The sequence below is a fragment of the Hyperolius riggenbachi genome, chromosome 8, assembly GCF_040937935.1.
Source record: "Hyperolius riggenbachi isolate aHypRig1 chromosome 8, aHypRig1.pri, whole genome shotgun sequence".
NCBI lineage: Eukaryota > Metazoa > Chordata > Amphibia > Anura > Hyperoliidae > Hyperolius > Hyperolius riggenbachi.
This window is the reverse complement of record NC_090653.1, coordinates 285,020,083-285,047,298: the sequence shown is the minus strand read 5'-3', so window position 1 is coordinate 285,047,298 and position 27,216 is coordinate 285,020,083. Positions and strand designations below refer to the sequence as shown.

The following is a 27,216-nucleotide window of genomic DNA, read 5'->3' as shown; positions in this document are numbered from 1 at the left end:
ATATTACGATATCAAAACTTTGACGTGCTGAAAGATCAGGAGACCACCCTACTCTGAAAAAAACCCGGGTCAGCTGAATGATGGAAAGTTTTCCACTGTTCATGTTCAGCACAGAAAAAGTATTGCACAATGGGATGTAAGGCAGTGATCGTTACAGTAGTAGAAAACCTTTAGCTGCAAAGAGCAATAGCAGAAGTTGAAGAGGCGCAGACCTACTCATGCAGTGGTGAGAAAGGTTTGGTTAGGAAGGTCAAACACAGCAGAGAAAGCCACACACGTCTGAAGTGGTCTGAATGCAGCACTGCTGGGGGGTCATCATTCCCTCCGATAAAACGAGAAACATTCCCGTCACATGGGGCTGTAACCGAGTCCAGCAGCCATCAACCCTCATTTATCCTCGGGAGCCGATGAACATCAACAGTGCTGAATTCTAGTTCTTTGGGGAGAGGGGAAATAATCCAACGCAATAAAACAATGGAAGGAAAAAATAAAATCTGATTTTTCTGTACAGGATGTGGGGGGGGGGGAGGGAGGACTGCATTTTACAGTGCACACTCTGGCTGGACACTTCCTGCAGGGCTGGTCATTAGCACCATCACTGTTCGGATAGCCTTAAAAGCGCAAGTTCACCGTCACACTTCAGAACTGTAAACCTGCAGGCCCATGAAGACCCACAGGCCCCTGGCTTGCTCAGATTGGACAGCAGGAGAGGGTTTGCACAATTCAAGACGCCTCACATGGACTATGTTTTTCCGTGAAAGTTTTAACTTGAAAATTCTCAGCAAATTTCGTGCAACCTGAAATTGGCCCAATTCAAATAAGGGCGTGCACATTTGATTGGCTCAATTCAATGCCACAAGCAATTTGCATTCAATTTCTATACAAGCTGGAAATATTAGCATCTCTCTGAGTATTTCGAGTGCATACCTCCAAAGTTACTGGCTGTAGGTTAGGCAAACAAATAGGCATTATATTGGAACCAGCTTAACTTGGAGGAAAGCACTCACATAAACTGAATGTGAAGTTAGAGCTAAGAAGGCTGCCATATGTTTAATCCCCTCCTAAGCTTCCAAAACTGTAATGCTAATAATTATACAAAAAGAGTTTAAACTAGAGTCCAACTTTAAGTTAAACAGACCCTATAGTGAGTACAAAAAAAAAATACTCAAAGTATACAAGGCCACATGTCGGTCACCAAGTGTACGTACCCCATGTCGGTCACCAAGTGTACGTTCCCCATGTCTGTCACCAAGTGTACGTACCCCATGTCGGTCACCAAGTGTACGTACCCCATGTCGGTCACCAAGTGTACGTTCCCCATGTCGGTCACCAAGTGTACGTACCCCATGTCGGTCACCAAGTGTACGTACCCCATGTCGGTCACCAAGTGTACGTTCCCCATGTCGGTCACCAAGTGTACGTACCCCATGTCGGTCACCAAGTGTACGTTCCCCATGTCGGTCACCAAGTGTACGTACCCCATGTCGGTCACCAAGTGTACGTTCCCCATGTCGGTCACCAAGTGTACGTACCCCATGTCGGTCACCAAGTGTACGTACCCCATGTCGGTCACCAAGTGTACGTTCCCCATGTCGGTCACCAAGTGTACGTTCCCCATGTCGGTCACCAAGTGTACGTACCCCATGTCGGTCACCAAGTGTACGTACCCCATGTCGGTCACCAAGTGTACGTTCCCCATGTCGGTCACCAAGTGTACGTTCCCCATGTCGGTCACCAAGTGTACGTTCCCCATGTCGGTCACCAAGTGTACGTACCCCCATGTCGGTCACCAAGTGTACGTTCCCCCATGTCGGTCACCAAGTGTACGTTCCCCATGTCGGTCACCAAGTGTACGTTCCCCATGTCGGTCACCAAGTGTACGTTCCCCATGTCGGTCACCAAGTGTACGTTCCCCATGTCGGTCACCAAGTGTACGTTCCCCATGTCGGTCACCAAGTGTACGTTCCCCATGTCGGTCACCAAGTGTACGTTCCCCATGTCGGTCACCAAGTGTACGTTCCCCATGTCGGTCACCAAGTGTACGTCCTTAGTGCACCCTCATAGTGCAAAAATGGTGTGCCAACCTATCTTGGACTTATCGAACATAGTGAACCATCAGTTACCTGATCCGGGTCAGTATAGTACAGTATTCTCCAACAGAACCTCAGCGCACATCTGACCAGAGGCTACCATTGCATCCAGGTCAACCTCCGTGCGGCCAGGCCACTGGTCGGATGTGCGCAGAGCTTCCATCAGAGGATGCCACACTAAGGAGGATCATGTAACTGATACTGATGACTATAAGCATACAGCACACATTCCCTTTAAAGTATGAATGCAACAAGCAAAAGTTGGTCAGAGAGACGCTAATAACCATGGCTTGCGTGCAAATTTGAATTAGGCCAATCAAATGCACTCTTTTGATGATTTTAATTGGCCTAATTTCAAGCTACGTACAATTTGCATACAGGCCAGAATTATTAGCATGTCATTGACTAGAGACGGTGAAGGGGATGCAAATAATTATGGCTTGCATTCAAATTCCATGCTAATTGTATGCAGCTTGCAAATGAACCAATCAAAATTAACAGGAAGTTAAAGGTTCCCACTAATTGTAGAATTTTCAGCAAAGAATCACCCGAGCAATCAGATAAATGCAATCAAAAATAAAGTGTCAATGCATCGATTATTTCACCATCAACGTTCCAATCTGTACTTCCTATTAATCACAACCAATTATGAAAAAGGGTTTTTTCCAGTCAACTTAATTGAACGATCACCATTAGAATCGTTCACAGTTGATTTGGGACATCAACAAGGATTCTTCGCTGAAAATTGCAATGGTCATCTCCTTAGGCTACTGCATGCTACAGGCAAGCAGAACTTTTCTGTTGAATATATATTTTTAGCTGTTGTTTTAGGATAGGTAGAGCTGGTTGGACGGAAACAAGAAGACAGAATAAAGCTTAACTGAGCAGAAACGAGGTCCTACAAACATTTTTGCAAGATGAAAACGTGACGGTGAAGTTGTCCCTTAGATTGCTCTGGCTGTTAAATTCTATGTTTGTCCAGCCCGAGTGTTACGCAGATTATTAGGAACTGGCAGGTGAGGCGATGAATGGAAACAGAAGGAGGGAACATCAGATGACAGAAGCTGCCTACCAATCTACCAGACCAGAAATGGTTTGGGTTCTGCAACAGAATACTAATCGGTGTTTTGAGGTGAAGAACATTTGCGTTTTGGCGGAGCTTTATTTTTGTGACTTTTGCCTGGCTTGGGTGGGGAGGGCGGTCTAGCACTGTACCTTTTTTCGTGGGTTTCTTGTTATTTAATTGGCCGCTGACATCCTGGAGTCTCTTCTCCAACTGCTTTTTCTTTTCCTGAGCCAACTCCTCCTTGGACTTTACCGCTTGCTTCTTCCCCGAGGCTGCTGGGAAAGTGAAGCAATCAGCCAGACGCCAAACACAAGAGAGGTTTTTCTGCACAACCTCCAGAGCAGTGTTTGCCAACTCTGCTCCTCAAGCCGCACCGCGAGAGGTAGCGCATGTTTTGAGGATATCCCGATTATAGACAGGTGGGTGGAACGCAAACTCAATTAGAGGCACCTGCAATAAGCAAAGAATATCCTGAAAACCTGACCTGTTGGGGGGGCTTGAGGACCAGAGTTGGAAAACACTGCTCTAAAGGGCTCTAGAGGGAACTTCTCGTGACTCCCAACAGGCCAAAGTTTAAAGTGGAACTTCAACCAAAACGTTTGTTACACTGGATAGTCGGGAAGGGCTTGATTTTCCTGGTGTGCCTTTATTGCCAGTCATAACCCCAGTAAATACATCCCCGTGCCTATGGTCAGACCATAGCAACCATAGTTTCTGGTAAGCTGAACTTCCTTGATCTCCACTCTGGGTGTGTTCTCCATGCAAGGAACAGGTGACATGAAGGTATAGCCTTGAATACTTTGTCACCACCCTCAGGAAGAGATGGAGAATGCAGACCAAAGAGAGGAAACAGATGTTCAGCTTGTAGAGCTATGGCCGTCACCGCGGGCATCAGAGATCAATTTGTGGGGGTCACAGAAGGCATTATAGCCACAGCAAGGGACAACCCTTCCCCACTCTACCCAGAAGTTAAATAAGAAAATACTAGTTTTGGGTGGAGCACTGAAGCATCATTGCATGAGCACAGGAAGGTCACCAAAGTTAGTTAATAGTCACATGGCCCGAACTGTGCGCAGACAACGATAAGCTTAAGATGTGTTGAGGGATGCCTGAGCATTCATGTTTACTACGGAGAACCAGCTACAAAATATTTAGCCTTGGGAAATAAAAACGAAAGACATTGGTCAGACTGATGCCTCCGCAAGCACGGAGAAAGGTAGACTAGATTAAAAGCGCAGAAACAAACATCATGTAGTAACACAGAGACAGCCAAAGGAGCATCCGGTGCCATTAGTGACATCTCCACCTGTCCTCTGAATAAAGGTCTTCAGCTATGGCTACATACGTGCAGGAAATCTCAGAATGCAGGAAGATAAGGGAAGATAAGGCAAAACTAAAGCATGAATATGGAATGGGGTGAGATGGACCATAAATTGCCACTTCAGTCCAAGCAAGGTAAGAGGACAGCAAACCCATGGTGCTTTGCAGAAGGTTTTGTAAAGCCAACCTGTCAAAGTGTAATCAAACTAGTAACACAGTTGACGTGTAGCACCTTGTTCCACTTGAGTGCAATCCTCAAGCTCTGTACCTGAGGAGTTTCTGGATATCAGAGTGCACAACATACAAGTCGCCCCAACAAGCTTTGATGTGAGGCCAAGACCAGTGCTTCAGGTGTAGCTTTCACACCCCAAACTTAGTAACCCAATGCCAGGGCCTCAGTGGTCAACACTCTCTTGCTGCATAGTTGCTCTGACTGGGACCTTGACAAGACTGGAAAGCGGACATCGTCTTGTATGCAGTGTACCCAGAAATCCAGGAGCTGGGCAGGATTACAGAGATAAGTCTGAGGTTTGGTGTTGGTGCCACGCATCTGCAGCATTCTTAGTGTGGTCACATATTGTGGTGGGATAAGTTTGCTTTAGATTTCAAAGTTCTACAAGTCTCCCATAGCAGAAGCTCACTGAAAGCAAGTCACCCACAAATAAGTGGCTGTTAGTAGTAGAATGATACTCAGTGCTGAAGACTGTTCCAATATTCAGCATGCCTTTTGGACATTTTGGGACATTTGGTTAACATCAATAGAATGTCACTGAACTGCTAAGGCTTCATTAAAACGTATAAACCCTGTGACTGTTATGCTATATTATTTTGCCTCCAGCTAACTAATCAGTCTCTTACAAGGTAGGGGGACTGCTGAAGAGGTTTACCTGGCCACAGACCAGTGAGGGTGATTAGAAAGTCCTCAAAGCAAGCAGTACATCGAAAAGGCTTGGCATGGTTGAGTAGCTTTTGTCTGAGCTATGGTGAAGGTGGGAGAGGGCAAGAAGATGCCAAACCGCACTAAGGGAGACCATATCGATCAAAGTTCTATCAGCACAGCTTTCAGACTGAGATGGTCTAGATTGGCAAGACTATTCAAAAACAGGCCCCTCAAAAATATCAATGACCTGTGACATTTCTGTAAGACTGGCCCCTGTAGAGGCTTCTGCACAGATAGGGAGACTGTAAGCTTCTGTGTATAGAAGACAATTGAATTCATAGCATCTGATCGATTGCCATGTGTACAGAGATCTGGCTACTCACAGAACGGTTTTCGCTGTTTTTTTTGTAAACAAGATTTGACGTATCTCTCCAGCTCCCTCAGTGTGGTAGGCTTCAAGGTCTCAAAATCGATTTCTATCTCATCAGGGTTGGAGTCTCTTAGGGACGGTTCCCGGGACTGGATGATGTGAACAACCCGGCCCAACTTCTCCCCAGGCAGCCGGTTGATGTCCAGGCTGAGCTGTCTCTTCTCGTCGTAGGTCATGGGGAGACCCTCTTCTTCTTCATCCGAGTCATAGCTGGCAGATGGAGGCTGCTTACCTCCCTTCTTCGGGGGCTTGCTGCGGGCAGACATGGGAAGAGGAGATGAGAAACCAAAACTTTTACCTTCATTTTGGGTATAAGACTTTTAAATTCTGCTGAACTGAATTGGTGTTTGGTTTATAAAGTCAAGATGTCTAGGAGGAAAAAAAAAAAGAACACCACCCAAGCACAATGCAATCCTAAATGTCGCATTTGGAGTTGGTTTTGGACATTGGGAGGGCAAGAAGCTTCGCTGTATTTTTGCTATGTGAATTAGAAAGACTTCTGTCCCTTTCCTTTCCCAGTGACACCCATAGTCCACAGTACATCTCAGTGTCACCGCAGTAAATTTTGTGGACGGGTCACCATTGGGAATGATTGTGTGATATGAGTCCACTGGAGGTAGTACCATTAAATTTTAACGATATATTAAAAACAAACAAAGTGCTCACTTCTGAACCAGATCTCAAACCTTAGGAAGGTCATCTAAAGAAAGTATGAGGACATTTGACTTCAGAGACGCTTTGGCCAATTAAAAAAGGCACAGAAGCAGATTCTATACCAGATGAACTTGTAAATTGTATGTTCAATAAGGCCTTCTTCATTTGGCCTTCTTTAGATCAGTGACCTTCCTTAAATTTACTACTCCATTTTAGTACATTAACCCATAAATACATCACTATAACCTGCCATTTTGTAACCACATGCCATTAAATATATTTAAACTTCAGTCTGCATCTCCTACATAATTTTTGGCGAGTCTGGTTTGGTGAGTCTTCTCTCATTAGCTCACAAACCTGCACAAAGCAGGATGTAAAATTGATTGCTCCCTTTGCACCCCTACAGGTTTGCTGAGGTTTGTACATTACTGTAATGACACCTTCAATCTACAGGGATGAGCACAAGTTTTGGACTCCAGCCCTTGAGGGCCATATCCATGCCAGTGTTTAGGATGTACTGAGAAATGTGTTCTACTTCATGAACCACACCTTGCCTGATGCAATCTAATTAAGCTAATTAATTAACTAATTTGAGGTGTGCCATAAATGCGTGTCAGCCGCCGGAGAGATACTTCGAGGGTGCACTTCTCTTGGCCCCGACTGGAGGACGTTACGGAACCCGGTACCGAAGAAGGAGAAGACGGAGGACGGCGGTGTGGGAGTGATCAGTGCGCATGGGGCTGGTGGATGCCCCAGGTATGTATAATATTTTTAATAGTAGCAAAATGACCAGCACAACGGACAGTTGCCGTTTCGAACGGGTAAACCGTTCTTTGTCAAGTGTTAAGCTTGACAAAGAACGGTTTACCCGTTCGAAACGGCAACTGTCCATTGTGGGGCAGATTAGGCTGCAGTGGAGGCACATTCCAGGTCCTGGTGATGTCTTTGGCTACTCTCTGCAGCTAAGAGCTATGAATACTAATGAGCTATATTTACATCCTTGAGCTTTTTTGGATGTTGCTGGCTACGTTTTGTTCACGTGTTTTTGGTGAATAAACATCTGCATTTTTAAGAATACGGCCGGTGCTGGTCATTTTGCTACTTTTGAACTCCACCAAGTCCGTGCTAGTCACATGGACTAGACCTGGAACGACCGACCAGGCAAGTGAGGTGTGCTATCTAAGGACAAATATAACATTTTTAATTTAATTCAGCTCGGGTTTCCTTTAAAGTGACTCTGTAACAAAAATTACAACGTTTTTTCTACCATCCTACAAGTTCCTAAACCTATTCTAATGTGATCTGGCTTGCTGCAGCTCTTTCTACTATAACCATCTCTGTAATAAATCAATGTATCTTTCCCCTGTCAGACTTGTCGGCCTGTGTCTGGAAGGCTGCCAAGTTCTTCAGTGTTGAACTGTTCCTCTATGCACACTCCAGTGTGTTTTATTTACATAAGCCAGCAGCTTCTCTGCTATCTTATCAGTGATAGAAGAGAGCTGGATAAAAATCCTCCTCTGGAGGCTGTGAAAGGAGCTGGTCTGTCACATACTAAGGAATTAACGACATAGGCAGAGCTGTCTGCAGGAAGCCTGTAATGTTCAGTGCATGAGAGAAGAAGGGGACAGAAGGTAAACACACACAAGTGATCTCTTGAGATTCAGAAGTAAGGCTGTATACAGCCTGCTTGTGTATGGATGTATTTTCTATGTGTGGACATATTGTACATCAATCTACTTCCTGTTTTGGTGGCCATTTTGTTTGTTTATAAACAAACTTTTTAAAACAGTTTTTGACTACTTTTAATGCGGCGGGGAGCGGTGAAATTGTGACAGAGGGTAATAGGAGATGTCCCCTAACGCACTGGTATGTTTACTTTTGTGCGATTTTAACCATACAGATTCTCTTTAAGGCCCCAGCTCACAACTTACCGTACTAAAAGGATATTGCCAGCCAACCAATAAAATCTATCTTTACTTAACTGGGGCTTCTAGGGCTCGAGAAGTCATTTGTGTCCCGCAGCCCGGTCTCTAAGGATCACCAACCCCCGATGGGTCGGTGTCTTCACGTCATTTGGAGCATACTTGCGTGGGGCAGGCCAATGTGCAGAAGACGCCGACCCATCAAGGGTCTGTGATCCTTATAGAGGCTGCCAGCAGGACTCCAGGGAAGACCCGGAGCTGTGGAGAGATACACAAATGATTTCTAGGGGCTGGAAGAAGCCCCAGGTAAGATAGATTTTATTGCTCAGCTCGCACATCCTTTAAAGCAGGGCTGTCCAACCCCAGTCAGGGCACAGCTTACATGAATTGGTGGGAGTGAACCAGGAAAGTTGTGGAGCCCATTTCTCCATCCATCTGTCCATCCTAAACACTGGCATGGATATGACCCAGGAGGATCGGAGTTGGACAGCCATGACTGCTGCCAACAGTGGCTGGATAGTGTAATCCAGGGGTCAGAAACCTTTTTGGCTGAGAGCCATAAACGCCACATTTTAAAATATATTTCCGTGAGAGCCAATACACTGCAGAGGGATCACGTCCCTGTTGCCATGGTGATGTGTATACAGTTGATCCGCCGGGCAGTGGAAGTGTCAGACACGTCTTCAGCTTCTCTTGGGTTTCAGCAACATCAGCAATCCCCCCGAGAGCCAGACAGGAGAAATACTGACTAACAGCTCGTACAATTAGCTAGCTGACTTGGGGGTCAATTCACTTTGTAGGACGAGATCCCTGCACTTTGGCCCAATAGCCTGCCTGTCAAGTGACTGGCAGCCTATTGGGCCAATCAAAGTGCGGGGATCTCGTCCTACAAAGTCACTGGACCCGACAGGGTTCTTACTGGGACAATTGGAGCTGCCGTTAGTTTTGGGGGGAGCGCGAGTAAGTTATTAGTGCATGCTACAGCAGTAACATGCCTACTTTGAAAATGTTACTTGCGCTGCCACACTAAGCTGCGCTGCTTGAGCAGTGTACCTTGGTGACGGACGGGTACCTTCCCAAACCTAGTGGACTACGGGCCTTGATTGGATCAGACAAGGAGGACCTACACAATATTTAGCAGATGGTTTTAATGCTTTGACTGATCAGTTTATGTTCTAAGAAGATTAAGCTGCTTTCTAAACAACGTTTCTTACGCTCATCACGCCAACAACTTTGCAGTTGGTGCCTCAGCACAAGTATGCAGCCATTCACAGCAGAATTAAGTCACGACGACTGGTCTGCACATGCGGTCGTAACTTTTGACAAAGGGGCCAAAGTAAAACTGCTGAAATTTTTTCACTTAAAGTGATCAGAAACTAACAAACATTCAATAAAAATGCGTTTTCCTACTTTTTATTATTCATAGTTCTATTTGCTTTTGTGCTAATTATTGTCTGTCTACAAATTACAAGTTTCCAAATTGTAGTTTATCTTGCCCTGAAAGCTGCCATTGCATTTTCATCCAGCTGTTTTTTTATTATAGATTAAAATCTTCTAATGAGCAGTTCTGAACTGTGTGTGTGCTAGGAGCAGAGAGCTTCTCAGAGAGTGCTTTCAGTTGTTTACACACAAATGTAACAACATTGGAATGTAAACAAAGATACGGTTATCTCCAGTCTGGATGTGATTTGAAGCTGAATAGCCTTTGCATAGCAGGACAAAGTGCTGTGTTTAACCATTTTAATGAGGTTCTGCTACAATTTTTTTTCTGGGATAGTAGCTTTAAAGCTGTAAGGAACCTTTTAAAGCAAAGTAGAAATGCAGACTTTCAGACCACTTTAAAGTGGACCTGAACGCTTGCACAGGACAGAAGGAAAACACAGGCTAAACTCTCTGAATACACACAGGGTGCATTTCTCTGTCTAATTCCCCTGCATTTGTGTCTAATCACAAGTTGTAATTTGATCCTCCCTTGTGTCACATGACTGCCTATGGCAAACACACAGATAAACCCATTTAAAAGCACAGGCACAATATGTCTGCTTCCACGAATCAAGAAGTAGAAACCGTGCAGATGTATTTTAAGATTTGTATCAGCTGCAACAAATACATGTTTTTTGTTTAAAGGTTATTATGCCCTTATGCAGCTTTTATAGCAGTTCTAAGTTCAGGTCCACTTTAAATGACAACTAATCTGGGAGGTGTGTGGAGGCTGCCATTTTTCCTTTTAAACATAGTTAAGTGGGGGTGTCTTGACAACCTGAGGAAAAGAAAAAAAAAACACAACGGGAGCGAAATAGAGCAGCATGTTGGTAGCTAATCGATAGTGTACAAAATCAAAAAGAATCTACTCACGTAGGTGGGTTGCAACAGAGGCAACCCAACAACTAGAGGCGCTCAATACTATTGGCTATTGGTACTGCGGCACTTGTACTGGCCCGAGGAAGCAGGTTCAAAACTGTGAAATGCGTTGCCTGTGCACAATAAATCTCATTGTCTCATCTAGCTGTCGTCATTGAGTTAAACCACCTCATTTTTCTACGTTTTATTTGATTTTAACCTAATTTTAGCTTTACATATTGTGTTACTTTCAAACAACACTAGTTGCCTGGCTGTCCTACTGATCATGTGCCTGTAATACATTTAGCCATAGCCCCTGAACAAGCATACAGATCAGAGGCTCTGACGGAAGTGTGACCAGCTACAGAAGTACTTGGGTCTCCTAGTACTTCCAAAGATGCGTAGCTCCATAGTGTGCATGCGCAAGTCTGCACTCCCGCATGCGCAGTGCGGAGCCGCTCATCTTCAGAAGTACTTCCGTAGCCTTTCCAAGGAGGCCCAAAAGCTTATTTGACGCTAGAACGGGGGCCTAGCAGTGGAACGAAGGGGCGCAGAGAGGACCGGGGAGGCTCTAAGGGCAAAGCCTTCCCTTTTCTTAGGTATAAAACTTTTTACCCCCTGGTGGTTACACGTATTATTTAAAGCACTGAACTGAAAGGGATATGACATTTACATTTCCTTTTAAACCATGCACATTGCCTGGCTGTCCTGCTGATTATGTCCCTCTAATGCTTATAGCCATAGACCCTGTTTAAAAATGCAGATCAGGTGCTCTGACTGAAGTATGACTGCATTAGCTGCATGCTTGTTTCAGGTTTGTGATCCAGACGCTACTGCAGCCAAAGATCAGAAGGACTGCCAGGTAACTGGTATTGTTTAAAAGGAAATAAATATGGCAGCCTCCGTATGCATCAGTTCAGGTGTACCTTAAAGGTGGAGGATCGGCACATCAACAGCGTGAATATACAGGCAGACGCCAGCTGGCCTGTCCCCCCTCCTACTCAGTCCCTGCTGTGTGTCCACCATGGCTGTACTGAAGCAGGTGTTGCCTGCATTGGCTGCTGTATGAGAATGTTGTCCATACAGCAGCAAATGCAGGAGATGCAGACTTCAATAAAGACAGGGAGGACACACAAAACCGGGCTAGAGTAAGCAACACACAGGGACTAGAGGCATCTGCCTGTATACTCACCCTAGTGGCAGGTAGGCTGGTTGGTCTGGCGTGCGCCACCCTGTACAATTAGGAGTAAGTCATCAGTACATCTGATGTCCAGCTTCACCAAACTAAACTTCCCTTTTACCATCTTACACACTGCAGGGTTATTTGTAAGGTTTAGATTTCTTTCATGTTCAGCTGTAGAATGGTGAAGGGCCTTGTCAGCTTCTGCCATCCAAAAACACTCTAATAACCTAAAGTGTGACAATAATGGGTGCTTTGCTACTGAGAGGACAATCTTTGGGCTGATAGAAGTTGGCGAGCATGGCATTGTGGGGGTAGTGAAGGACTCTGGGTAATCGCTGCTCTCCTGACCTGTTAGGAGGAGGGGTAGCCGTGGTGGTGGCAGCAGTGGTGGTTGTGCTGTTGGCTTTCTTGGTGGGTGCCTTCTTGGGCGGGACAGGCTTGACGGGCTGAGCTGGCTTCATCTTTTTATCTTCCTCCGTCTTCACCTTGTGCTTCTCTTTTTCCTTCTCTTTTTCTTTCTCCTTGTCTTTGTCTTTCTTCTTCTTCTCTTTCTCCTTCTTCTCTTTCTTCTTCTTTGGTTTGTTGACCGGCGCCTGGGACAGCGCAGCCAGCTGCTCGTGTACGGCCTTCAACTGCAGAGACAGGAGGGGAAAACCCTTCACAACGTCATGCCAAGAACACAATTACATACATATTTATTGGACGCAAAAGGTTCTGTCATTGATGTTTAAATTGTGGGCACAACAGGTTTAATAATACTCCCTAGAAAGGAAAATCAAGTTGTTCTATGCCATATAAATATATAAGCATATATTCTACTTGAATATTAAAAACTATTCAAGTACAAACCAAGCCCACCCTTTTTGACTTGAGATAAGAGGTAAAAGTGGTTGGCCACCCACCATCAGATTACACTACTGGTCCCGCCACCGGTGTGGTTTCTTCTTTTCCCGCTCAACGGCCCTGAAAGCTACTCCAGTCCCCACTCCTAAAATGTATTAAAATGCAGGAGGCGCAGTGCAGAATATCCTGCCCAACAAGCAACCAGTGGTTCCCCCCCGCCTATCAAAAGCAAGGTAGGCATTGGAGAAGCACGATCTAGGAGGAGTGTCTTAGTTTCATCATCTCCTAGTTCCATCATTGGATCTTTGGCTGTTGCCCGCTGATAAACCCTCGGGCCCCACCCTTCTGATTCCTCAGGTGCTCAAACCCTCTACCAAAGACCAGGGTGAGCCTGGAACAAAGAGGCAAGATAGCACGCACAAGGCCAAGACCCGGGGAGCGGGAGGTCTGGAAGCCAGTATGATGGAGCGAGTTTAAATAGTAAAATAGTTGGTTTGGTAAAAAGAAAAAAAACTCATCTATTCATCAAGTTAACCACTTGCTGTATTGGCAATAATAAGCGGCTCCTGCCAAGCAATGTATTGTAAGTGCATAATAAGAGTAATAAAACAACAGTATTGCCCTCGAAGTTGGGAAGCAAATACTCTGTTTCTCTACTTATCTGGTGACGCATCCACACAGGTGAGTTGGCCAGCAGTGTTTAACACTTCAATGCTGATAACTTTCAAAATAGTATTTTTTTTTTTTTTTTTAAACTATAAATTACAAATATTATTCGTACATAACCAGACTGACACAGGGACTGACTTCAGGACAATATCTGACCCATAATTATAGACTACCTGGATACTGCCATGCACAGTGTAGATCACATGTCAGTACATCTAGACCAGGGGTCCCCAAGCATTTTGGGTGGAGGGCCGGGTCAACATACTTCAGATTGCTGGGGGGCCGGAGTGTACATAAAATGATGTAGAAGTCTTTGCGGGCCAGACAGTGATGCATACCCAGGTGACAACCTGCAGTCCAATTGGACAGCAGTGTCACCTGATGTGGAATTTGATTGGAAACCAGCGAATTACTGCTTACTGGCTTCCATGTGGATGGGTGGTGCCAGCACTGCTAAGATGTGGCTGACTGCATCTATAAGTAATACATTGTGTGTGTGTGTGTGTGTGTGTGTGTGTGTGTGTGTGTGTGTGTGTGTGTGTGTGTGTGTGTGTGTGTGTGTGTGTGTGTGTGTGTGTGTGTGTGTGTGTGTGTGTGTGTGTGTGTGTGTGTGTGTGTGTGTGTGTGTGTGTGTGTGTGTGTGTGTGTGTGTGTGTGTGTGTGTGTGTGTGTGTGTGTGTGTGTGTGTGTGTGTGTGTGTGTAAGCCTCAGGGGGCCACATTCGGCCCACGGGCCTTAGTTTGAGGACCACTGATCTAGACAGTGCACAAATACTAACTTGGCACTCCTAAAATTACTCGATGCAGTACAAAGCTACATATACAGTCCATGGTGCATTGTATCCGCCAAAAACTCCAATCTCATACATATAGGGATAAAACAGAAAATTACAATTTTTAGACCACATGATCGGACTCCCCTGCCTGGCATATCGATGTGGATAACAGTAGTGATGCTCAATGAGACGCAAAATTATGCTGCTTTAAAAATGAACCCATCAAATCCTGCTGAGGTAAAATTTGATTGGTTCATTTTCAAGCTACATAAATTTACATCAACTCAAAATGATTTGCATCTCATAGATCATCCCTAGATAACAGCAATAACTTCTGCCCCTCAGACCCCCTGCTTAGCTTTGCTTTAGCTCTCTCCTTTCAGGCACACCTGAAGTGAGAGGGAGGAGGCTGCCATATTTATTTCCTTTTAAACAATGCAGATTACCTGGCTGTCCTGCTGATCCTCTGCCTCTAATACATTTAGCCACAGCCCCTGAACAAGCATAGAGATCAGAGGTTTCTGACTGAAGTGTGACTGGATTAGCTGCATGCTTGTTGTTGGTGTGTAATTTAGTCACTACTGATGTCAGAAACATCAGCAGGACTGCCGGGCAACTGGTATTGTTTAAAAGGAAAAAGGCAGCCTCCATATACCTCTCGCTGCATGTTCCCTTTAATCCTCACATTGTTTCACTAACCAACTGCTGTCATCCTCACCTAAAGAACATCTCCCTCCCTTTCAGGACAAAACCAAACTACTAGTGCATGCCCTCACTCTTCCACGCCTTACGGCAACTCCCTCCTCTTTGGCCTAATCACAGAGGCCTGGTTCACACTAGCGTTTCTTTTGCAGATCGGATCGGAACGTATACTGTACAAAGTACAAACGGAACGGATGTGAATGGATCCAATGTTAACCTATGGATCCATTCATATGTGTCCGTTGGTACAGATACGTTCCGTACGTTTCGTTCCCTGAATCGAAAAATTGCCGCAGACCCTAATTTTTCGGACCAATCTGCCCAGCGGAACAGATCCGGATAAAAAATGCTGCAGCATCGGGGCAATGGAAAATGGAACGTTTCTTCACACTAGTGAAGAAATGGACCGTTCCACGGGGGATGGGGGGGATGTGCTGATGCGAACCTGAGCGACGGGAGGGTGAGGGAGGGTGCAGCAGCTGGGCGGGAGGGTGAGGGGAGGGTTTATACATACCTAATCTTCTGTAGCAGCCGGTGGTAGAGGCTTCTGTCTTCTTCCGCGTCATGTGACTAGTCACATGACGCGCTGTGTAGTCACAGCGGAAGAGCAGGAAGCCTCTACCGCCAGCTGCTACAGAACATTAGGTATGTATTTGTTGGCGAAATTGAGTGAAAACTGATCCAATCAATCATTGATCAGATCCGTTTTCACTTTCCATTTTTAATGTGAACCGGGCCGCGGACAGAGCCATCCGGATCCAATGAAGCGGAGACGGGATCCGCTCAGCGGATCCTTTCGGATCGTAACGCTAATGTGAACCAGGCCCTAGTGTTCCCCAACTCTGTCCACAACGCTCACCAACAATGCATGTATTGTGGAAATCACAGAGGTGGTTAAAAGAGAACCCAAGGCGAACCTAACAAAAAGAATTAGATGCTTGCCTAAGAAGGGGGAAGCCCTGGATCCTCCTGAGACTTCCCACGTTCTCCTGGAGACCACCACTGCGACCGGAAAACCTATAGAAGATACAGCCACCCTAATCATCAAGCATGAGCGAGCTGCACCCGCGCCTGAGAAGTAGAATGCATGGGTGCCTTACGGCCGCGCTCATCCATGGAGAGCAGCACGGCCGTACAACGTATGCAACAAGCTCTTGTCAGGTATGTTCCGGGGTCCATGTGCAGCAACGGAGGGGGCCAGGAGGAATAGGGAAGCCTCTGCAGGATCCACATACCTCTCTCTTAGGTAAGCATCTTGTTTTTTTATTTTACCATGCCTCCGGTACTACCGTAATTACCCCATCTGTGAAGGTTTGTGGTTTCCTGCAAAACATGTACTGTTGGTGGCTCTTACAGGATCTCTGCGCTAAACAACTGGTTTCGCGCCAATCCATCATGGACACTGCGATACGATTCATCCACCACGCCTCCCTCTTCTCGAGTTTTGCCCGTCTTTGTCAGTTCCTCCACTGGCTGCCGAGCACATAAAGGATACAATTCAAGTTCCTAACTCTACACCCTCCAAAACCCTATACTGGCTGTTGCCACCTTCCATATCTGCACACCTGATGAAGAGCCAGTCCTGAAACAAGCTGTGTGTTCACGTGTAATAAAATGCAAGTTCTAGCCTGTGGAGTGCCTCCTTAGGTCTTTAAAGGGACTCCGAGCACCTCTCATGGGCAGCATGCCTTTAAGACAGAAGACTTCCAACAAAGTCGTGCTATGACCCCTCTGGAGGAGCCTCTTGCAATGGCCATGTGTGTCACTTCCTCTTCCTGCTTCATTGTGATGCACTTCTCTAACAGAGAAGACAGGGGTGATCCAGAAGTTATAACATAGCCAAGATGGCAGCCGCGATTTTTAAATTGAAATCGAACAAAAACTATTTGGTGTAGAATGGCGATTCAGGCATCAAATGAAAGAGGAGAGCACAAGCTACAGAAAGGTATGCATCATTAAAGGGACTAACAAAAAAAAAAAAAAGTTCCCCTGGGGGGGGGGGGGGGGTCATTACTCACATCGGTAGAGGGAAACTTCCGGATCCCATCGGGGCTTCCCCATCCTCCTGTGTCCCACGGCGGTCTCGCTGCAGGCCGCCGAACGCACAGCCAACAATTTGTCAGGCTGTGCAATATTTACCAGGAAAGGCTCCAGCGGGGGCGCTGTTGCGGCTCTCAGCACGGAGAGAGGCAAAAATAGCCAATCTCTGTCGGGTCCGCTCTACTATGTAGGCGTAGGAAACTTGCACCTGTGCAGTAGAGCGGACTGACAGATCGGTTATTTCTGCCTCTCAGAGCGGAGAGCCGGGAAGGTAAATATTTACATCCCCGCTGTTCGGAGGGGCACAGCGAGACCGCCGTGGGACACAGGATGACGGGGGAAGCCTCAATAGGATCCGGAGGCTTCCCCCACCCGAAGTGAGTACCACCAGGGGAACTATTTTTTGTTACAGAGTTTAAGTACTTTACAGTACTGGTCGGAGTCTCAAAGGCATGTCCATGAGAGGTGCTCGGAGTCCCTTTAGGGCCGGTTCACATGGGCGGCGAAAAGGTGTTAAACAACGGCTGCAGCGGTGCTCATCACTCAAGTGATGTTCATTTATATGAATGGACATCTCTTGGTACCATCGTCCACACAAGCTCTGCAGTCAATCCCATTGTCTTGCTTACATGTAGCTTCCGGGATCACCTAAGCGCGGCGCGTCCATGTCCTGCTGCGGGGGTCAGAAACATGCGGTGCAACATTCGGACAGGAAGCACAGCCAAATTTTTTTTTGCGCTCTACCAAAAAAAAAACTTTGGAGCAGTCTTGTGGGTTGGAACAGCACTTTGGTGGTTTTCAAAGCATTCGTGATGACCCACCCCTTGTACCAATGGTTGCTGGTTCAGATGCCTGTCTTAACCAGCCTTTACTACCCACATATTTGCACTCTAGGGAGGAGCGAGCACAGTTTTCGGGAGAGTAGATACTATACCTACGTGTGTCCATGGAGGGTCCCGCCACAGAGAGGGTTAAGTTACCTGCATGACTTGCCATGGTGCTCCATTCTCCTGACACATCCTCCTTCGCAGGGGAAGTCCTGGCTGCGTAACAGCAAGTGTCAGGAGGATGGAGCAGACCGGCAAATGGCAGTCATGCAGGTAGCTAGAGTGTGTCTGAGACCAAACGACCACAAGCATTTACACTTAGGGCTACCTCCAATCTGTCAGTTGCCTTGGTGACCGTTCAGTTCGGCTGTTCTGCCACTGGCAGCCTCAGTAAAGTCCCTAACAGACCCAGTTGGGGACTACTGCGTGCCTCAGGCTGCGTGCCTTCTTGGTTGCGCCTGCGTAGTTACAAGCCTTACCTAACTTTTCAAGCCCAGAATGCTACCAGCCATGGGAGCGTGACAAAGGAGGTGTACGACCGTGCATGCGCAGTAGTTTCCAACTCCCAGGGCTCACAGCAGGAGAACAGAGGAGCCCGGGAGGACGGTGAGGGAGCCCACAGACTAGGAGGCACCAGGTAAGTATAAATCCTTGTGGTCGTTTTGTCTCAGGTATCCTTTAACCCTCTCTGCCACAAGTCCCGCCTCAAACACGCGCAGGTTCAATTACTGTCTGCATGCTCAGCCCTACTGTGCTTCTTTCCAGACACTATCCTACACACAACCTCCACTCTGCTCCTGATACTCTCCCACCATCCTCTCCAATCACCTCTTCTCATATACAAAACTTTTCTCAAATGTCTCCTTTTCTCTGGAACTCACTTCCACAACCTGATCGGCACTCACCCACCCTTACCATCCTTAGGTGATTACATTTCAAAATTATAAATATTACCCATTGCAATTTGCAGCCTGATGTGCAAGTCTTAGAGAGTCTTGATGTTGAAATTGCATTGTTTTTGTCCCATGCATGCAATCTGTATTTTTCAGAGCCCTCTGTAAAATACAGACCGCTCAGTAACGCCCCAGAAACTCCCCTCTTCCTGCCTGTGTGTTTAAATACACAGAGCAGGAAGCAACAAAGGAGGAGGAGCATCACCTGTACTAATCAGAAAACTGACACACCCAATACTCACTTTGCTGGCAGGAAGGCTCAGCGATGCATGTGGCTGTCTCTGCAGATAAAACCAAGGTAATAAATTTGAAATGTTTGAAAAATCCTTTGTGATTTATAGAAGTAAGGGAATTTATTTTTTCTTTTAAAAATCAACAAGAGCGGAATATCCCTTTAAAATTAAAACCCTTCAGCAGACAGCATTTATGTAATGAAATTAAAGTCATTAATTAAAGGGCCGCTATCACAAAAAAAAATTATAAAATCTAAAATACATATGTACATAAAGTACATTTGTCCCAGAGTAAGCTGCATGATAAATGGCTTTTCTCTTTTGTTCCTGTCACTTGCAGTAGAAATCTGACAGATATAACAGGTTTTGGACTGATTCATCTTCTCATGGGGGACTACCAGAGTTCTTTATTTTCAAAAGCAGTTGCTCCGTCCAACTGCGAAAATAGCGCGCAAATGAGTAGGAAGACCAGCCACCGTATTTGTATAGATCCTTTCCAGGTAGTGCTTTTGTAAGAAATACCGAAAATGCTGAGCGTTCCCCAGGAGGAGATGAACTAGTCCAAAACCAGTCCAATGTCAGATTTTTACTGCATACCGTAAGTGACAGCAGCAAAGGAGAAAAGTAATTGATAATGCATCTTAATCTGGGGAAAAATATACTTCTATATAATTATGGGTTTACATGTATTTTAAACTATGCAGTTTTTCATGATTGTGGTCCTTTAATTAGAAAGCCAATTACAAAAAAAAATTAAATTCAGCTTACCCCTGTTGGTTCCAGCTTATCTGATCTGTAAGTATAAACAACAGCTGTCAAATCTGACAGCAGAGACTTCTGTTCACTAATCAGGCAGAGAGAGGGGAGGGGATGCAGAAATGCAAATGAGGGAGACATTAGGACACTCCCTCTGAAGAATACAGCCAGCCAGAGAACAGGGAAAAAAGAAAAGACAAACTCAGTCTAAAATGTAACAGTGCCAAAAAGAAACAATGTGCCTAAAGCTAGCACTGGCTTTGATCTGATCACATTTGGTAATACAGAAATCCAACTCTTGACAACTGGCCACCCTTGCGTGTGTAGAAATAATTGAAAATGGCACAAGTGAAATGATAAACAACGAACATTGATAGCCACGCATAACATCTAATCTTTCCTGCATGGCCAAACTGAGAGAAAGAGCATACAGAGGTGCTAAATCCATCAATTCAAGATTGCCAGTTTCATCAATGTGATATTTCTAACAGATGGATTACTTTACACCGCGTGGCCACAGAGACTGAGCCACAAGGGAAGGCTTACAAAGTTTGAGATTTAGGAGTCCCCCGTAAAAGAAAACAGAAGAAAAGATGCAGAACAGACAGCATAACCCCCCCCCCCCCCCCCCCATATATAGGTTATAACAGCATATCCTATCAGCTGCTGCAGCAGAAGAGGTATAACTGATATCACTAGCTGCTGCAGGAGATGAGGTATAACTGATATCACTAGCTGCTGCAGGAGATGAGGCATAACTGATATCACTAGCTGCTGCAGGAGATGAGGTATAACTGATATCACTAGCTGCTGCAGGAGATGAGGTATAACTGATATCACTAGCTGCTGCAGGAGATGAGGTATAACTGATATCACTAGCTGCTGCAGCAGAAGAGGTATAACTGATATCACTAGTTGTTGCAGGAGAAGAGTTATAACTGATATCATTAGCTGCTGCAGGAGAAGAGGTATAACTGATATCATTAGCAGCTGCAGGAGAAGAGGCATAACTGATATCACTAGCTGCTGCAGGAGATGAGGTATAACTGATATCACTAGCTGCTGCAGGAGATGAGGTATAGCTGATATCACTAGCTGCTGCAGGAGAAGATGTATAACTGATATCATTAGCAGCTGCAGGAAAAGAGGTATAACTGATATCATTGGCTGCTGCAGGAGAAGAGGTATAACTGATATCATTAGCTGCTGCAGGAGATGAGGTATAACTGATATCACTAGCTGCTGCAGGAGATGAGGTATAACTGATATCACTAGCTGCTGCAGGAGATGAGGTATAACTGATATCACTAGCTGCTGCAGGAGAAGAGGGATAACTGATATCATTAGCTGCTGCAGGAGAAGAGGTATAACTGATATCATTAGCTGCTGCAGGAGATGAGGTATAACTGATATCATTAGCTGCTGCAGGAGATGAGGTATAACTGATATCATTAGCTGCTGCAGGAGAAGAGGTATAACTGATATCACTAGCTGCTGCAGGAGAAGAGGTATAACTGATATCACTAGCAGCTGCAGGAGAAGAGGTATAACTGATATCACTAGCTGCTGCAGGAGAAGAGGTATAACTGATATCACTAGCTGCTGCAGGAGAAGCGGTATAACTGATATCATTAGCTGCTGCAGGAGAAGAGGTATAACTGATATCATTAGCAGCTGCAGGAGAAGAGGCATAACTGATATCACTAGCTGCTGCAGGAGATGAGGTATAAGTGATATCACTAGCTGCTGCAGGAGAAGATGTATAACTGATATCATCAGTAGTTGCAGGAGAAGAGGTATAACTGATATAATTAGCTGCTGCAGGAGAAGAGGTATAACTGATATCATTAGCAGCTGCAGGAGATGAGGTATAATTGATATCATTAGCTGCTGCAGGAGATGAGGTATGACTGATATCACTAGCTGCTGCAGGAGATGAGGTATAACTGATATCACTAGCTGCTGCAGGAGAAGAGGTATAACTGATCATTAGCTGCTGCAGGAGATTAGGTATAACTGATATCACTAGCTGCTGCAGGAGAAGAGGTATAACTGATATCATTAGCTGCTGCAGGAGATGAGGTATAACTGATATCACTAGCTGCTGCAGGAGAAGAGGTATAACTGATATCACTAGCTGCTGCAGGAGAAGAGGTATAACTGATATCACTAGCTGCTGCAGGAGAAGAGGTATAACTGATCATTAGCTGCTGCAGGAGATTAGGTATAACTGATATCACTAGCTGCTGCAGGAGAAGAGGTATAGCTGATATCATCAGTAGTTGCAGGAGAAGAGGTATAACTGATATCACTAGCTGCTGCAGGAGAAGAGGTATAACTGATATCATTAGCTGCTGCAGGAGAAGAGGTATAACTGATATCACTAGCTGCTGCAGGAGATGAGGTATAACTGATATCACTAGCTGCTGCAGGAGATGAGGTATAACTGATATCATTAGCAGCTGCAGGAGATGAGGTATAACTGATATCACTAGCTGCTGCAGGAGATGAGGTATAACTGATATCATTAGCTGCTGCAGGAGAAGAGGTATAACTGATATCACTAGCTGCAGCAGGAGATGAGGTATAACTGATATCATTAGCTGCTGCAGGAGAAGAGGTATAACTGATATCACTAGCTGCTGCAGGAGAAGAGGTATAACTGATATCATTAGCAGCTGCAGGAGATGAGGTATAACTGATATCACTAGCTGCTGCAGGAGAAGAGGTATAACTGATATCATTGGCTGCTGCAGGAGAAGAGGTATAACTGATATCATTAGCTGCTGCAGGAGAAGAGGTATAACTGATATCACTAGCTGCTGCAGGAGATAAGGTATAACTGATATCACTAGCTGCTGCAGGAGAAGCGGTATAACTGATATCACTAGCTGCTGCAGGAGAAGATGTATAACTGATATCATCAGTAGTTGCAGGAGAAGAGGTATAACTGATATCATTAGCAGCTGCAGGAGATGAGGTATAACTGATATCATTAGCTGCTGCAGGAGATGAGGTATAACTGATATCATCAGCTGCTGCAGGAGATGAGGTATAACTGATATCATTAGCTGCTGCAGGAGAAGAGGTATAACTGATATCACTAGCTGCTGCAGGAGAAAATGCATAGCTGATATCATCAGTAGTTGCAGGAGAAGAGGTATAACTGATATCACTAGCTGCTGCAGGAGAAGAGGTATGACTGATATCATTAGCTGTTGCAGGAGAAGAGGTATAACTGATATCATTAGCTGCTGCAGGAGAAGAGGTATAACTGATATCACTAGCTGCTGCAGGAGAAGAGGTATAACTGATATCATTAGCAGCTGCAGGAGATGAGGTATAACTGATATCACTAGCTGCTGCAGGAGATGAGGTATAACTGATATCACTAGCTGCTGCAGGAGATGAGGTATAACTGATATCATTACCTGCTGCAGGAGAAGAGGTATAACTGATATCACTAGCTGCTGCAGGAGAAGAGGTATGACTGATATCATTAGCTGCTGCAGGAGATGAGGTATAACTGATATCATTAGCTGCTGCAGGAGAAGAGGTATAACTGATATCACTAGCTGCTGCAGGAGAAGAGGTATAACTGATATCATTAGCAGCTGCAGGAGATGAGGTATAACTGATATCACTAGCTGCTGCAGGAGATGAGGTATAACTGATATCACTAGCTGCTGCAGGAGATGAGGTATAACTGATATTACCTGCTGCAGGAGAAGAGGTATAACTGATATCACTAGCTGCTGCAGGAGATGAGGTATAACTGATATCATTAGCTGCTGCAGGAGAAGAGGTATAACTGATATCACTAGCTGCTGCAGGAGAAGAGGTATAACTGATATCACTAGCTGCTGCAGGAGAAGAGGTATAACTGATATCACTAGCTGCTGCAGGAGAAGAGGGATAACTGATATCATTAGCAGCTGCAGAAAAAGAGGTATAACTGATATCATTGGCTGCTGCAGGAGATGAGGTATAACTGGTATCACTAGCTGCTGCAGGAGAAGAGGTATAACTGATATCACTAGCTGCTGCAGGAGAAGAGGGATAACTGATATCACTAGCTGCTGCAGGAGATGAGGTATAACTGATATCATTGGCTGCTGCAGGAGATGAGGTATAACTGGTATCACTAGCTGCTGCAGGAGAAGAGGTATAACTGATATCACTAGCTGCTGCAGGAGAAGAGGGATAACTGATATCACTAGCTGCTGCAGGAGATGAGGTATAACTGATATCATTAGCTGCTGCAGGAGAAGAGGTATGATTGATATCAGCTGCTGCAGGAGAAGAGGTATAACGGATATCATTAGCAGCTGCAGGAGAAGAGGTATAGCAGATATGATCTCCTCACCTGCTCCTGAAGCTCAGCTAGCCGCGTGGCCCGTTCCTCCTCAGAATCTGAGCTGTCCGTCTCGGAGGAACTCTCCTCGCTGGTGTGGCTGCTCTCCACACTTTTACTGACCACTGGAGCTGGAGCTGGGGGAGGTGCTGGGGCCTCCACTGGCTCATCCGGCATCTTTGCAAACCTCATCTCAAAAACATCCTGTAAGAGAGCAGAAGAGAGATGCTGATGAGCACATAGAGCAGCAAAAGGCAAGCATGAAGAGCACAGAGTAGGCACAGCAGAAGGGAAGCGTGCAGAGCTCAGAGCAGGAGCAGCTAAAAGGAAGTATGCAGAGCAGGAGCAGATGAAGAAAAGCATGCAGAGCACAAAGCAGAAGCAACAGAAGGGAAGCATGCAGAGCACAGAGCAACAGAAGGGAAGCATGCAGAGCACAGAGCAACAGAAGGGAAGCATGCAGAGCACAGAACAGGAGCAGCAGAAGGGATGAGTGTGGAGCACAGAGCAGAAGGGAAGCATGCAGAGCACAGAGCAGGAGCAGCAGAAGGGATGCATGCAGAGCACAGAGCAGGAGCAGCAGAAGGGATGCATGCAGAGCACAGAGCAGGAGCAGCAGAAGAGAAGCGTGCAGAGCACAAAGCAGGAGAAGCAGAAGGGATGAGTGCGGAGCACAGAGCAGGAGCAGCAGAAGGGAAGCATGCAGAGCACAGAGCAGAAGCAGCAGAAGGGATGAGTGCGGAGCACAGAGCAAGAGCAGCAGAAGGGAAGCATGCGGAGCACAGAGCAGAAGCAGCAGAAAGGAAGCATGCAGAGCACAGAGCAGGAGCAGCAGAAGGGATGCATGCAGAGCACAGAGCAGGAGCAGCAAAAGGGAAGCGTGCAGAGCACAGAGCAGGTGAAGGGAAGCGTGCAGAGCACAGAGCAGGTGAAGCAGAAGGGAAGCGTGCAGAGCATAGAGCAGGAGCAGCAGAAGGGAAGCGTGCAGAGCACAGAGAAGGAGCAGCAGAAAGGAAGCATGCAGAGCACAGAGCAGCAGAAGGAATGCATGCGGAGCACAAAGCAGGAGCAGCAGAAGGGATGCATGCAGAGCACAGAGCAGGAGCAGCAGAAGGGAAGCATGCAGAGCACAGAGAAGGAGCAGCAGAAGGGAAGCATGCAGAGCACAGAGCAGCAGAAGGGAAGCGTACAGAGCAGGAGCAGCAGAAGGGAAGCATGCAGAGCACAGAGCAGGAGCAGCAGAAGGGAAGCGTGCAGAGCACAGAGCAGGAGCAGCAGAAGGGAAGCGTGCGGAGCACAGAGCAGGAGCAGCAGAAGGGAAGCGTGCAGAGCACAGAGCAGGAGCAGCAGAAGGGAAGCATGCAGAGCACAGAGCAGCAGAAAGGAAGTGTGCATAGCACAGAGCAGGAGCAGCAGAAGGGGAGCAGGAGCAGCAGAAGGGAAGCGTGCAGAGCACAGAGCAGGAGCAGCAGAAGGAAAGCGTGCAGAGCACAGAGCAGGAGCAGCAGAAGGGAAGCATGCAGAGCACAGAGCAGAAGCAGCAGAAGGGATGCATGCAGAGCATAGAGCAGGAGCAGCAGAAGGGATGAGTGCAGAGCATAGAGCAGGAGCAGCAGAAGGGATGCATTCAGAGCACAGAGCAGGAGCAGCAGAAGGGAAGCGTGCGGAGCACAGAGCAAGAGCAGCAGAAGGGATGCATGCAGAACACAGAGCAGGAGCAGCAGAAGGGATGCATGCAGAGCACATAGCAGGAGCAGCAGAAGGGATGAGTGCGGAGCACAGAGCAGGAGCAGCAGAAGGGAAGCGTGCGGAGCACAGAGCAGGAGTAGCAGAAGGGAAGCGTGCGGAGCACAGAGCAGGAGTAGCAGAAGGGATGCATGCAGAGCACAGAGCAGGAGCAGCAGAAGGGAAGCGTGCAGAGCACAGAGCAGGAGCAGCAGAAGGGATGAGTGCAGAGCATAGAGCAGGAGCAGCAGAAGGGATGAGTGCAGAGCATAGAGCAGGAGCAGCAGAAGGGATGAGTGCGGAGCACAGAGCAGGAGCAGCAGAAGGGGAGCAGGAGCAGCAGAAGGGAAGCGTGCAGAGCACAGAGCAGGAGCAGCAGAAGGAAAGCGTGCAGAGCACAGAGCAGGAGCAGCAGAAGGGAAGCATGCAGAGCACAGAGCAGAAGCAGCAGAAGGGATGCATGCAGAGCATAGAGCAGGAGCAGCAGAAGGGATGAGTGCAGAGCATAGAGCAGGAGCAGCAGAAGGGATGCATTCAGAGCACAGAGCAGGAGCAGCAGAAGGGAAGCGTGCGGAGCACAGAGCAAGAGCAGCAGAAGAGATGCATGCAGAGCACAGAGCAGGAGCAGCAGAAGGGAAGCGTGCGGAGCACAGAGCAGGAGCAGCAGAAGGGAAGCGTGCGGAGCACAGAGCAGGAGCAGCAGAAGGGATGCATGCAGAGCACAGAGCAGGAGCAGCAGAAGGGAAGCGTGCGGAGCACAGAGCAGGAGCAGTAGAAGGGAAGCGTGCAGAGCACAGAGCAGGAGCAGCAGAAGGGAAGCGTGCAGAGCACAGAGCAGGAGTAGCAAAAGGGATGCATGCAGAGCACAGAGCAGGAGTAGCAAAAGGGATGCATGCAGAGCACAGAGCAGGAGCAGCAGAAGGGAAGCGTGCGGAGCACAGAGCAAGAGCAGCAGAAGAGATGCATGCAGAGCACAGAGCAGGAGCAGCAGAAGGGAAGCGTGCGGAGCACAGAGCAGGAGCAGCAGAAGGGATGAGTGCAGAGCATAGAGCAGGAGCAGCAGAAGGGATGCATGCAGAGCACAGAGCAGGAGCAGCAGAGGGGAAGCGTGCGGAGCACAGAGCAGGAGCAGCAGAAGGGATGCATTCAGAGCACAGAGCAGGAGCAGCAGAAGGGATGAGTGCAGAGCAAAGAGCAGGAGCAGCAGAGGGGAAGCGTGCAGAGCACAGAGCAGGAGCAGCAGAAGGGAAGCGTGCGGAGCACAGAGCAGGAGCAGCAGAAGGGATGCATGCAGAGCACAGAGCAGGAGCAGCAGAGGGGAAGCGTGCGGAGCACAGAGCAGGAGCAGCAGAAGGGATGCATGCAGAGCACAGAGCAGGAGCAGCAGAGGGGAAGCGTGCAGAGCACAGAGCAGGAGCAGCAGAAGGGAAGCGTGCGGAGCACAGAGCAGGAGC

The 27,216-nt window shown here is 46.8% G+C and overlaps 1 protein-coding gene across 11 annotated transcripts in view; it reads right to left on the bottom strand.

The window, feature by feature from the left end:
- The window catches only part of BRD3 (bromodomain containing 3), an 86,715-nt gene that overhangs the window by 2,090 nt on the left and 57,409 nt on the right, over positions 1-27,216 (bottom strand). For 5 of the 11 annotated variants that reach the window (XM_068249077.1, XM_068249074.1, XM_068249073.1 and 2 more), the window contains exons 9-13: positions 24,050-24,241; positions 18,937-18,975; positions 12,234-12,541; positions 5,740-6,038; positions 3,306-3,431 (exon numbers count right to left, since the gene is read on the bottom strand). In XM_068249077.1, coding sequence (XP_068105178.1) covers positions 3,306-3,431; positions 5,740-6,038; positions 12,234-12,541; positions 18,937-18,975; positions 24,050-24,241 — 964 coding nt within the window. The remainder of the gene's footprint in view (positions 1-3,305; positions 3,432-5,739; positions 6,039-12,233; positions 12,542-18,936; positions 18,976-24,049; positions 24,242-27,216) is intronic. The other 6 variants (XM_068249079.1, XM_068249080.1, XM_068249081.1 and 3 more) reach the window with 6 other exon arrangements.